The sequence below is a fragment of the Grampus griseus genome (assembly GCF_964374135.1).
Source record: "Grampus griseus genome assembly, chromosome: 15".
Taxonomy (NCBI): Eukaryota; Metazoa; Chordata; class Mammalia; order Artiodactyla; family Delphinidae; genus Grampus; species Grampus griseus.
In genome coordinates, this window is record NC_139009.1 from 80,552,511 (window position 1) to 80,565,472 (window position 12,962).

Sequence of the window (12,962 nt, forward strand, 5' to 3'; positions counted from 1 at the left end):
TGTCACCCGAAGACGCTGCCTGATCTCTGCTGAGGCCCTCAGGTTCCCCTGCACACTGTCCTGCCTTCCTTCTGCCCCAGCTCCCTCACCAATCTCCCAGCTCCTTAAAGGCAGGGACCGGGTCCTATCCATCTTTGCATCCCTGGTACCGCTGCTGGTGAACAGCAAGTTCTCACAATTGCTTTATGAGGTACTTGAATGAACGATGTTTTCTAATGGAAATAACATGTTCTGATGGCCCACTTAATACGCCTGGAAAATGGATTGGCAAGCGAAAAGCAGCAAACGAAAGAGTCGTGCTAACTTATTCAGCACTTACTATGTGGCACAGGTACTAACCCAGGTGCTTCACACGTAGTGAACAGCTGGCTGCTCAGAACGCTGTGAGGCAGGTACTCTTATCCCCATTTTCAGATAAGGAACCTGACGCAGAGAGGTGAAGTCACACCCAGGGTGAGCGGTGTTACAGGCTTTGAACCCAGGCAGTCTGGTTCCGTGGCCTGCACTCTAAATGTCTGTGCCCAACTGCCTAGTAAACAGAACAAAAATATCTAATCAGTTCTTTTTTTTTAAACATTTTTATTGAAGTATAATTGCTTTACATTGTTGTGTTAGTTTCTGCTGTATAACAAAGTGAATCTCTAATCGATTCTTGACTGTAGCATGGGGTATGTCCATAAGGGAAGGGGTCATGGTGAATGAATTTTAGGATGAAGGGATGAAATGTAGGATGGATGAGTGAAGGCCGTCAGAGCCAGTGGCCGCAGGAGCACTGTATCCCATCCGACAGAATAAGAGGGAGAAAGGGCATCTTCTCATCAACCCAGGAAAAACCGTGAGAGATAATGGACTTTCCTGGAGCTGTTTGGATGACATTGAAGGAGCCTGGAAGGGCAGCAGGTGGGAAGTATCTCTGCCAGGTGGCCCTGGTCTGGGGACATCTACCAGGCAAGAGAGGAGAAAGCAGATCAAGGGACGTTTGACGAGATGCCTGTGGGTGGGTCCCAGGTGTGGGGAGAGATGTAGCTGGTGACCCAGGATCCCTGAGGAAGAGCCTCAGAGCCCAGGAAGGACCTTGCAGGTTACCCCCCTTGGCAGTGGGGCCCTGGACTAGACGGCATGGTCTTGGGGATGGACGCTGAGAACAGTTCTGATAGAAATTCTGGGAGACCCGGGGGCTGACAGTGGGACATAAGCGTGGGGTGGTGGTGATAGTTTATAAGTCCAGGAAAGAGATGACCGAGGCTGGACTTAAGCTAGAAAGGAAGGTGGTTATATGAAGGTGTGTGTCTGTGTGTGTTTGTGTGCGCGCGTGTACATCAGTGGATGCACGTGCACACACACACACACACACACACACACACACACACACACACACACACACACACACACACACACACACACACCTTGACAAATGGTGTACTTGACAAATGATCCAGGATGTGGAGAAATGACAGGAAGGACTCAGTGATGACCTTTATTCAGCGTAAACTTATCAAGCTAGACTCTGCATTTACGCTGCCCGGAACAGGATAATGGCTGGTAGCTGTTACAGTGGGTTGAGCTAGGTTAAAATTACATCTGAATTGTGGACATTTCTGATTTAAATTGAATGAACGCTTTTGGTATCATTACAGGGATTTTGCCCTCGGAGTGCACTTATTAAGATCAGCCAAAACAAATACGCCCTCTCTTGCGCTCATATTAAGTCACCCCCAATTCAGGAGGATTCAAAAGTGTAAGTGGACCCAACTTTCTACTTTCTGAATTTTATTTATATCTTGGCACTTTTAGTCTGTTTCTGAGTTGAGACCCACGATCTCGACATACTTGGGGAGAAAAGCAAAGGTGGAGGACTTCCTACCAAAGTGCAAGTCTATGACGATTGTTCCTTCAACGTCACAGCTTTTACCTGCTGGTTATTTGTCTATCTTGTTCTAATCTCAAATTCAACATTATGTATTTTACTGACCCTTCAGCAAAGCTTTCAATCCTGTCGTGACTCTGAAGGAGTTATTTTCCTCTTATTTGTAAGGATTCAGGGTCTTCTAATGAAGCCTCACTGTAAAGCACAGGTTAGATTAAGTTGCACTTGGGACTAATCACCCATCACCTCTCCCTGTTGCGGGTGAGAGTGAGGTGCTGGCCCTGGCTTGCCTGTGCCCAGGTGAGTGTGGGTGGGTGGGTGGTGGTTTCCAGGGGCGACAGTGGGGTAAACACATTTTCAACTGAGGCAGCAGGATGGCTAACAGCTGGAAAGGTGGATTAAAGCAAAATCAGTAAGAAAAAGCTGAGGCCTGAAGAGCAGGCAAGACCAAGTCCATGGGGCCAACGAGGGGCATCAAAATTGGAGTCAGAGCCCTGACCTTGGAGGTGAAGGTGGATTTTGAGCACGGGTTGAGCCGTCTTTGGGTGCCAACCTTCAATCTCCCAGTGGCCTCACCTTGTGCTTCATAAACAGAAACCACCAGACATTCTCTTCCTGCGCTGCTTTCCTCACCTCTGGGCTTGTGGAAGCCTGGATCTCTCCCCCTGATGTCAGAGTCCCTCCTCATCCAATGCTGATCCGTCCGGCAGGCCTGTCCCCCGCTGCCCAGGTCCTTGCTCTGTGATTTACCCCTGGACTCTCCTCCCCTCTCTCCTTAGCTCCTCTCCACCGATTCCTTCACCTCTGCAAAACCCCCAAATTGCCTCTTCTGTTTGCACGCACACATGCACGTGTGCACACACGATCCTAAATAACTAGACCTCCTTGCCTGCTGCAGTGTGACCCAGCACCCTCCTCTCCCTTCGCCACCCAGATCTGAAACCGCACAACTCAGACTGGGACTTGAACCCACGGGCTGGGACTCGAATCCAGCCAAAATCCAGATTGGGAGTTGAACCCACTGTATTTTAACTGAGATCACACACCTGGTCTCACACACCTGGAAGCTCAGGTTCTTTATGTCGCATCACAGAAAGAATTCAGTGAAGAGACAAAGTGATAGGTAAGAAGTGGATTTATTTAGAGAGAGACACATTCCATAAACAGCTTGCAAATATTTCTCAGCTTGACGGCACAAGTGCTCTCATTTCCTGAGGCCTCCTCCTGCCCTGAGGTCCCGCCATCTCCCCTAAGTGCTGAGCAGAGGAATCTTCCTCACGTGTAAATCTGCTCTTGCCCCTCTCCGACGAACCCCGCCCCCCATCCCTCTTCTTATCCTAGCTTAGCCTTTTGTTGCCCTGAACCAGGCCTGCCTAGCTGGCCTTACTTCTCCCCTAGCCACTCCCCAACAAACCTCCCAAAAGCCCCTCTGCACACGAACCATATTAAATTTGTAAACTAACCATTAAAAAAACTTGCAGTTTTTTTCCCATGCTGTGCTTTTTCAAGGCTCTGTACCTTTGCAGAGACTAAGTATCTCCTCCCTGGAATGCTATTCTTGCCCTTGGCCACCTGGGGAACTCCAACATTGAACGCAAGCCCTGTGTTCCAGGACTCCAGCCCTATGTGGTGAGGCGATTTCACTGCATCCTGTAGACGTTTTCGTTATAGGAATTTTACCTTGTGTTGGGCCATGTACTTTCAGGACCATCACCCCTACTAGGCGTCAGTCCTTGAAAGCGGGGGCAAGGTTTCTATCTGCTTCTAAATCCTGGTTGCCAGGGTCCAGCCCACAGGATGTACCCAAGGACTCTTTGAAGAATGAACCAACGAACACACAAATACTAGGGGACGCCCAGCAAGGCTCCTTGAGGGGCATGTAGTTCCACAGAGAAGCTTCTGTTAGGTATGATTGTTGAAAATACATTCTACAATCCTTCAGTCTTTTTCTAGATGAATATATCATTTTAAATAAGAGCACTTTTGTTGTCTCAAAATCCTACTCAAGCAATATGATATCCAACTTACAGTACATCATAAAGGACTGTGGATACACGTGTCTAGGTATTGTCTAGGTACCATCGTCACTAAACTCAGTATTATCCATCACTATTTTAGAATTAAAATTCAGTTCTTTCTATGTTGAGAAAAACCTTTCCTTATTTTCTGCCTTAGTACTACCCCAGGCCTTATTTAAAGCTCTGTGGCTAGTTGCCTACCCCAGCTCCTGGGGCTTTACACAGCGGAAGCGTTCATTGACCCCCCTTGTCTCCCATTGTAATTTCCACTGTTCTGTTGCTCTAGCTGCCTCTCCGTTAGAAAGAGACTGCATTTAATTCTCCTAAGCAGAGGTCGCATCCAGCCCGCTAGGTTCAGAGCTTAATCTGTCTCTGTTTCCATAATCAGGGCTGGTAGATGTGAGCACACAGAATAAAGGCGTAGGTCTTATTTTGCGTCTACACTGGGACTTCCTGCTGGTAGGTCCTTTCTCATCAGAAACTCTTTCTCACCTCCTTTCTAAATGTGCCACCTCCCTTTGGTTGTTCTTTAGTAAATCTTCACACTCTTACCCCAGATGAGACCATTGAAAAAAAAAAAAAAGATCGTGGTGCTTTCTTCATGGGCTAATTAAAGAAATGTACTGTAGGTTACAACTTCAGCGGGACATCGTATGGCCAAGTTTAATGTTAAAATACTGAATCCACTGTAACCATCCATTGGGGGTTGGTAAGACAAGGGGTATGTGGTCCCAGACAGCTGTGGACCAGGATGCCAGACATCCAGCTCTCCACCCTCTGCCCCTCCTCTTTTTCTTCCTTCTTGGGGTCTTCAGTTTGGGGTCACTGAGAGTATTTTCTGCAAGCCCCTCCTCTGGTTCCTAACAAGGCTGGTACACAGTGAAAGGCAGGAAGAAAAGTATTTGGAAGGTAAAGGGTTCAAACTTGATTGAATATGGCCACAGCTGATACAAATTTTCATTTTCAATTCAAAATTCGACACAAATGATTCTTTTTTTTTTTTTTTTTTTTTTTTTACCGTACGCGGACCTCTCACTATTGCGGCCTCTCCCGTTGCGGAGCACAGGCTCCGGAAGCACAGGCTCAGCGGCCATGGCTCACGGGCCCAGCCGCCCCGCGGCATGTGGGATCCTCCCGGACCGGGGCACGAACCCGTGTCCCCTGCATTGGCAGGCGGACTCTCAACCACTGCGCCACCAGGGAGGGTCGACAGAAATGATTCTTGAAGACTTATAGCAAGGTTGTCTTGCAAAATATGTTACCCATTTTGCTAAATTCCAAATAACTAGTCCTTAAAGGAGAGAGTTTTAGTATTACCATGTTTGTGATATGAAGTCAGGTGAGGCTCTTCCAATTTTCTCGTTCCTTTGAAACCTGACGATTGCATTCTCTGACAGCACCACTGAGAGAGGTGTGTCTGGTGGAGGGAAATGATTGCTCTTGCCTTGCCTTACCTTCAGGAAAGTCCCTGAGCTTTTTCTGCATTTCACACCATCAGAGATGTCTGTTCTGAATGCAAATAGTCCCTAACCTGTCAGTAACTTTCTCCATTTAGAGAACACACATGTAATTTCTCCTAACTCCAAAAGGCAAGGGAGCCAGAAGGAATTTTCCTTCATTTTGGCATCCTCCCTCCTTGCCAGGCCGGAGAATCACAGCACGAGGTCTTCCCTGACTGCCTGCCCTGGGGTCCTGTTCACATCAGAAGGCTGCGGCCTCCGGCTCCTTCAGGGAAAGCGTGTTTGCTGGGCTTCATGCTCTGACTTCCGGTTTTCTCCATTGAAGGGAAGTGCCTCTAGCAGGTGTTGCTCAACCACCCACAGGTGGGGACCACGTGCTCCTCTGGGCAGGGCGCCTCTGGTGCCATGTAACTGGCAGGAAACCCCTCGCAGCCGAGCTGGAATCCATCCTCCCTTCCTTGTTGACAGAACAAGGCTTGGGCAAATTACCTTCAAGTTTCCTCTTTAAGAAGATTCACCACAGAGGGAGTTTGATTTCTTGAAATAATGAGCGACATTCTAAATGGGATCACAGGAGAACCAGATTGGACTAGTCATTTCCTCTGTGCTCCGGAAAAATCACTGGGCGTCTGAAGGAGGTTGTTGAAGACAAGAGTGTTCTTCCCTTGGTGCACAATTGTAACCGTGTGGTCTTGGGGACGTGGCTGGGTAGGGGAATCCTGGAGGGGAGAGCCCCCTCCCAGCGTTCTGATGTGGTGTGTCTGGGTCTGCAGCCAGCTCTTAATTCCTATTACACAAAATATGAGCCTCTCGTTACCTTTCTTTGAGCAGTTTAGCAATTTTCCATCAAGCTATTCGGATTTAGGACTGTGCCCCCAAAGGAAATGATAATTCCCATATTGTTGAACCCTCCTCCCATTATCCACGTAGCATGGCCTCACATTGCCTTCCTGACAGCAGGGATATTAAGTCATCGATTAAAACTTCAGGATTCAGTGCTGCCTCTGAGATGAATCACTCCCATCCTCTCACCCGGTCACTACTGACTGTTTTTCCCTTAGAAGGAGCTGTGCCTCTGGAAATCATTAAGCCTGTGTATGTCATCAGCTCCCTCGGTCCCTTCTGGCCAGATCAGGAGCCCCATTTCCTAAGGCCTGGAAAACAAGCAGTTCCGCCATAACCCTGTCTGTGAGTGTCCTGCCTTATCCAGAGGGATAGGTGCCATTGCCTGGAAGTGTGCTTGTACTTGGGAAGTACTTGGGAAGAAGGCGGGCTTGTACTTGGGACAAGAGCACAGACAGTCATGGTGATTCATTACCCTGAGGGCCAGTGAGAGCAATCTGGATAGCAAAAACTGCCTTTTCTTCTCAGTCTCTCCTTTTTCTGCCCCTTCCGTTGTTAAAACTCAGGGTCCTCCTGGCCCTCATCAAACGTGTATCCGGTACCTACGCCAGACGTCCTCCTGTTCTTTATGTTCTAAGATGGCCTTGCCAACAGAGACACACTTAGGGCAGAATAGACATGAGGCCTCAGGGAGCCAGCAAGAATACGGGCAGACTGACGATGCCCAGGTCAGGTGAATGCGGTGGATTTTGACCCAAGGAGAGCATGGACAGGATGCTCAGAACTCTTCCCCATAGCGGAATGAGCTGCTCTGAAGAGCCAGTGAAGGAGGGCACAGTGCCTGGCTCCTCCACGATCCCCTGCAGTGTTGACCAACTCTGTAGCCTAAAATAATTAATAGGGCACTAAATCGAATTCAGTTTGGGCATGAAATAGGGCAAAAGAAAGCCACTTAGCAGGGCCCTTCCGGGTGTGCTGGTGGAGAATGTCCACTGGCTGAAGTCGGGAGCATGGCCGCCCTTCCCCTTCCCACAGAGCAGAGTGAGGGCGCGTGGGGGGCCGGGGGGCGTGGATAAGAGCTTTCACATCAGATTCACACCTACCCTGCTCCCCCATCCTATAAGGGGACATTTCCTTGTGGAATATCTTGAACTTGGTCGACATCAGTCATTCTGGAGGATATAATAGGGTAGCCTAGCAGCATCTACTTGGTTGATGTAAAGGCTTTTCCTTGATCAAAATCCCAGCCCATTTTTATTCGAATCATGCTAACTTATACTGTTTTATTCTTATTCAAAAAGTAATGCATAGTTAATATAATTTAGGAATTAAAAGCAAAAAACAAAAGGAATATAAAAACCATCCGTAGTTCCACATTTCAAGAGTAATCATCATTTGCATTTTGATGTATTTCCTTCTAGAGTTTTCTCTGCTATTTTGCTTCTCTTTCCTCAAAACAGAAACCTTTGTTTCTCTTAATCATTTATGACAGTTGAAAAAAGACTTCTTAATGTGGAGAAAGTGGCAATTCTCCTGGAATCCATTTCTCTGAGGCAACTATTAAGAGACAGGTGTGAAGGTTTCCAGTCATCCCCCATATTCACAATCTTAATAACAGAAATGAACATGTAACGTACGTTCTGTTCTGCACCATTTTTTCTACTTAATATGTTACTTGCATCTTTACAGGACAAGGGCACTTCTTGTTTCATTATTGCCTGCCTCAAATCTAGTTGTCCAGGTGGTCCACCACTTATGTGACCAACCCCCTACTGAGGGAGGGCTGGACACACATTGCTTCTCGGTCTTTCATGCTCTTCTTCCTGGGTTCCTTCCAAGGTCATCTCCTAGTGTCCTTCAGGTGGGCCGGTAGGCCTCTCCTCTGCCTTACTCTTTGGGTGCCTTCAGTACACCCGGAAAACTCTCCTCTTCGCATTCCTTCCTTGCTGCTCTTCTGTCGGAGAGCTGATAGGTTATAGACTGGACTGCGACCAACTCTAATATATGGGAAACAGAGAAAACCTCTGAAAGGCAATAGTATGTATCAACTTAGTCTCCTCTGGAGCAGCGTAGTGAGTTGCGGGAGAATTGATGGTGGTGCGGTGGATAAGATTGTAGATTTCAAAGAACAGGGTTGGTGATTACAGTCTTGCGGCATGATTTCGAGTCTCTGAGAACCTGGCCTCACAGAACTTACCCATCCACACAGGCGCTGGCCTTATATTTAAAGATAATCTTGTTGGTGGCCTCCTGGGAAGCCTTTTTCCAATGCTACTGCTATTGCTAAGGCCAACTGTTTTATTGTAGTAAAATATACATAACATAAAAGTGACCATTTTAACCATTTTTAAGCATGCAGTTCAGTGGCATTAAGTACATTCACATGGTTGTGCAACCATCGCCACCATTCATCTCCAGAGCTTTTTCTCAGTTTCTCAGATTGAAACTCTGCACCCATGAACACGGACTCCCCACTCCCTCTTCCCCTCAGCCTTTGGCAACCACCGTTTTATGTTCTGTCTCTGTGATCTTGACGACTCCGGGTACTACCTCATCTACGCGGAATCATAGCGTTTGCCATCTTGTGACTGCCTTATTTCACTCAGCTTGACGTTCGTCCACGTCACAGCAAATGCCAGAATTTCCTCCCTGTTTAAGGCTGAACAATATTCCATTGCGTGTATATATCCTATTTTGTTTGTTCATTTATCCATCAATGAACACTTGGGCTTCTTTTACCTTTTGGCTATTGTGAATAATGCTGCTATGAACATCAGTGTGCAGATATCTGTATCTGGGTCCCTGCTTTTATTCTTGTGAGTACATACCCATAAGTGGAATTTCTGGATTATATAATTCTATTTTTAGTATTTTGAGGAACTGCCACACTGTTTCCCACAGCAGCTGTACCACTTCACATTCCCATCAGTGCACAAGGATTCCAGTTTCTCTACATCCTTGCCAACACTTGTTACTTCTTGATTTTTTTTTTTTCTTCTTTTTTTGGCAATAGCTATCCTAATGCGTGTGAACTGGTCAGGCCAATTTTTTAATGTCTCTTGGAAATCACCTCCTGAGTCCTTGAGCCAATCTTTGAAAAGTATCACATGTGGTGAATCTTGATCCTTTGAAGAGGAATTTGATTGATGAAATTTTCTGTTTAAAAGTAACTAAAAATCTTTTTCCACTCTACTAATTTTTTTCTGGACAATTTCCTAAAGGATCTGAAGAAGCCATGGCAAAGTTACTCAGAGTGAAAGATGGGTGATCAAGGTGGCAGGTACTGATTATGGGACAAAATAAGGTTGAACAGCTGGTGTCCTTACTTTACCCTAAAGGCCCTGAAAAAGGCAAGTTCCCGAAATGGTATGCCATGATGGCCTGGCTGAGATGGGGTCGTGGTGTTCCCAAGACGCCTTCTTTGAAGGATGACACTTCTAGATAAATAAACTGCCCGATATATTTTCTTTTATTTTTTTATACCCTTTGACCAACATCTCCCCATTTCTCCCACCTCCCCAGCCCCTGGCAACCATCATGCTATTCTCTGTTTCTGTGAGTTTGGCTCTTTTTAGATTCACGTATGAGTGAGATCATACAGTATTTGTCTTTCTCTGTCTGATGTATTTCAGTTAGCATAATGCCCTCAAGGTCCATCCATGTTGTCACAAATGGCAAATTTCCTTCTTTCTTATGGCTAAATAATATGCCATGTATATCACATTTTCTTTATCCATTCGTCCATCAATGGACACTTAGGTTGTTACCGTGTCTTGACTATTGTCAATAATGCTGCAATGAACATGAGAGTGGAGATATCTCTTCAAGATACTGATCTCATTTCCTTTGGGTATATACCCAGAAGTGGAATTGCTGGATCACATTGTAGTTCTACTTTTAATTTTTTTGAGGAACCTCCCTACTGCTCTCCATAGTGGCGGTACCAGTTTACATTCCCACCAGCAGCGCACGAGGGTTCCTTTTTATCCACATCCTCACCACACTTGTTATCTCTTGGCTTGAACATTTCTGTAGACACAGCAGCCAGCAAGACCAGGATAACCCTGATCTATCTCTCTCACTCTCTTTCTCTCTCTCTAGGGAAGACATGGAGATAAAGAACTCTACTCTCCTAATATGGCCAATCAAAGAAGTTAACACTGGGGATTTACAAGCACTAAGACAGGAGAACCCGAGAAGGAAGAAAAAGAAAGCCACCAAGAGGCTACCTCTCCAGGAGATGGTCTCCTCGGACTCAGATGACTTTTCCCATGGAAACAGGTCCCGAGAGTCCTACCCCAAAACACACCCCAAGCCCAGGCTGGGAGAGGGACAACATCATTTCTTTCAGGAACACCTTGAAATGTCTCTCAAGGATCGTGCACATAAGATCACTCCCCAGTTTCCGGGCCAGTTTAGGCGCCAGGACAGCAAAAACTCTAACACCCTTAAGTAACGCTGACATCCACTTCCCCAGAGAAAGTCCCCGGCGTGGGGTCTAGGAGTCAACCAGCCACGCCGTCGCTGCCACACCTCCACCTCGAGCAGCCCTGCCCTGCCCTGCCCTTATAAAGCCACCCACAGCAGCAAAGCGCTGAGGAGCATCGCTGAGAAACCTGAAAGCAGTCTAGTGGCAGCCATGTTTAAGAGAACCAGTGTTCCTCCTGGGCTGCCCTCAGCCACCAGACATTGTGGAACTAGCCCCTCTGCTGAGGTGAGGCCATGCTTCATTCTACCTCTGCCTTCCCCGGTTGTAACAAAGGTAGACTTCCCTGCCATCCTCCACCTGGATCTGTTTGAGCTTATTGGTTCTGGCTTTCCTGGACCATTCTTTATCCTATTATTTTCCCTGCCCCCACAGAACTGATTGAATACCATCTTCTGGTAGACTCCCCACACCCAGAAATTTAACCTGATAGATTACCATCACAGGATTTTCAAGTTTTTTGAAATCTGTAGTTCTAATCTTGAAATTATGTAGTTCTAATCCAAGCCTGCAGTCTTGTTCTAAATTGATTATCTCATCAGAATTAGAGATTTTATCATTAAATGTTAGGACTGAAATTCAGACCTAGTAACTTGTCTGAGAGCTGCAAGGCTGAACATCGCCTATTTTACTGTTTTCTGAAAATTTTTATTGAGCCCTCCCTAATTAGTTTTATCTGTAGTCTGTTGTAGGTACCTCTGAGCGTGGAACCAGAATAAAAACTCTTACATTGGAAACATTTCAGAACTATTGGGCTGTTACTGTTTTCTCTGAACACATTTTAGCAATGAGGTACCAAAGTATTCACTTCAAAACTATTTTAGTAAAATTAGCATCATTAATTTTAAAAATGAAATAGCCTCCCAAATTGTTTTCTTCTAGTCAATAATAGCCCTAGGGCTAGATAATAATAGAGTACAGATTATTAATAAGAAAAATATTGGATGCTTTTTGCAAATAGAAATGGTAGGGCAGCGTTGTGATACTCTAAAATCCACAACCTAATTAAAAGTGATACTTAACATTCTCAAAAGCTAAGGGGTCACCAGGGTTATGGTGAAGAGTTTAACCACTTCCAAAAATATGTAAGAAGAAGGGACATCAGCTCAGCATCAGGCTAAAAGTAGTAAGGCAGGGAGGAAGAAATTGAGGAGTGAGGAAATGATCTGGAACAAGGCCGGGGACAGTGTCCTGTCACTGGACATCCTGTCACCCAGAACCCGGGCAGGAAGGCTCTGGAGCAGTCGTCTGGGTTTGGTCTGCACAGTGGAGAATTTGTGGGGGGAGGGGTGCTCGGGTAGGAAAGAATCCATTCACACAGTCAAAGTGATTCATTCATGCATGAGTGCATTCATGTAAGCCTGCATGTATTCATTCAATTATTCAACAAACAGTTGAGTGCTCACAGTGGGCCAGGCTGCAGAGAGACCATTAGACTATTCTGCCCTCTTCATCTCCACGGGGATGCAAGGATGAACCACAGGACAAATATATGAAATAGTGTATTGATATTATATTACAATGCATGATATGCTCAGTGACATCAAGTGATATGTTCAGTGTGTTGTCCTTCAACGATCATGCCCAGTTCTATGTGTTGGGGAAGACTGCATTAATGACTACGTATTTCCACTTCCAGCCAGCATGGAAGAACAGGAACTGGATTTCCACCCCAACCCCCATCCCCCACTTGAAACAACTAAAACACCTGATAAAATGTATGTAACAACAGTTTCCAAAACATTGGACAGAAGCATTGATCTCTGAGAAACAAACGAAGTGAGCCCTGTGAGTGCCCGACTCACTGTCTAGAGACAGTTTCGAGGCTGCAGCAAATGGAGGGGATGCATTACCATCCATCCTTCTTGTGCATCTGTGTGCATTGCCTCAGGTAATTTATGTATTTGATTTTCACTGAATAAATCTGCACTTTTAGCGTGTGACAGAAGAAGCAATAAAAAGGATTCAATCTGGTAAAAATAATAGCTATATATCCAGATTTTATAGCCTACCCTATATAATTGGCCTGGATCATAAGCCAGGTGCAGAGGCATCAGGATGAAGTGACGGGTAGCCACAGAGAACTGTGTGGAATGCATACAGGGTGATAAGCTCTTACCAGAAGAAAGGGAACAGATGGTTCAAGAAGAGACCGGATGACCACTTGAAGGATGTAAAAAAGATTCATGCATCAAGTGGCAGGATCACCAACATTACCTCTAAGTTCCTTTCAACTTCAGGAATCTATGGATCAATAACCTAGGCCATTACGAGCTCAGAGCAGTTCA

The 12,962-nt window shown here is 46.0% G+C and overlaps 1 protein-coding gene across 1 annotated transcript in view; it reads left to right on the forward strand.

The window, feature by feature from the left end:
- The window catches only part of VWA3B (von Willebrand factor A domain containing 3B), a 252,388-nt gene extending 241,641 nt beyond the window's left edge, over window positions 1-10,747 (forward strand). The window contains exons 28-29 of the mRNA XM_082671774.1: window positions 1,638-1,738; window positions 10,290-10,747. Of these exons, the coding sequence (XP_082527900.1) occupies window positions 1,638-1,738; window positions 10,290-10,644 (456 nt within the window). The 3' untranslated portion in view covers window positions 10,645-10,747. The remainder of the gene's footprint in view (window positions 1-1,637; window positions 1,739-10,289) is intronic.
- Window positions 10,748-12,962: the final 2,215 nt, after the last annotated feature.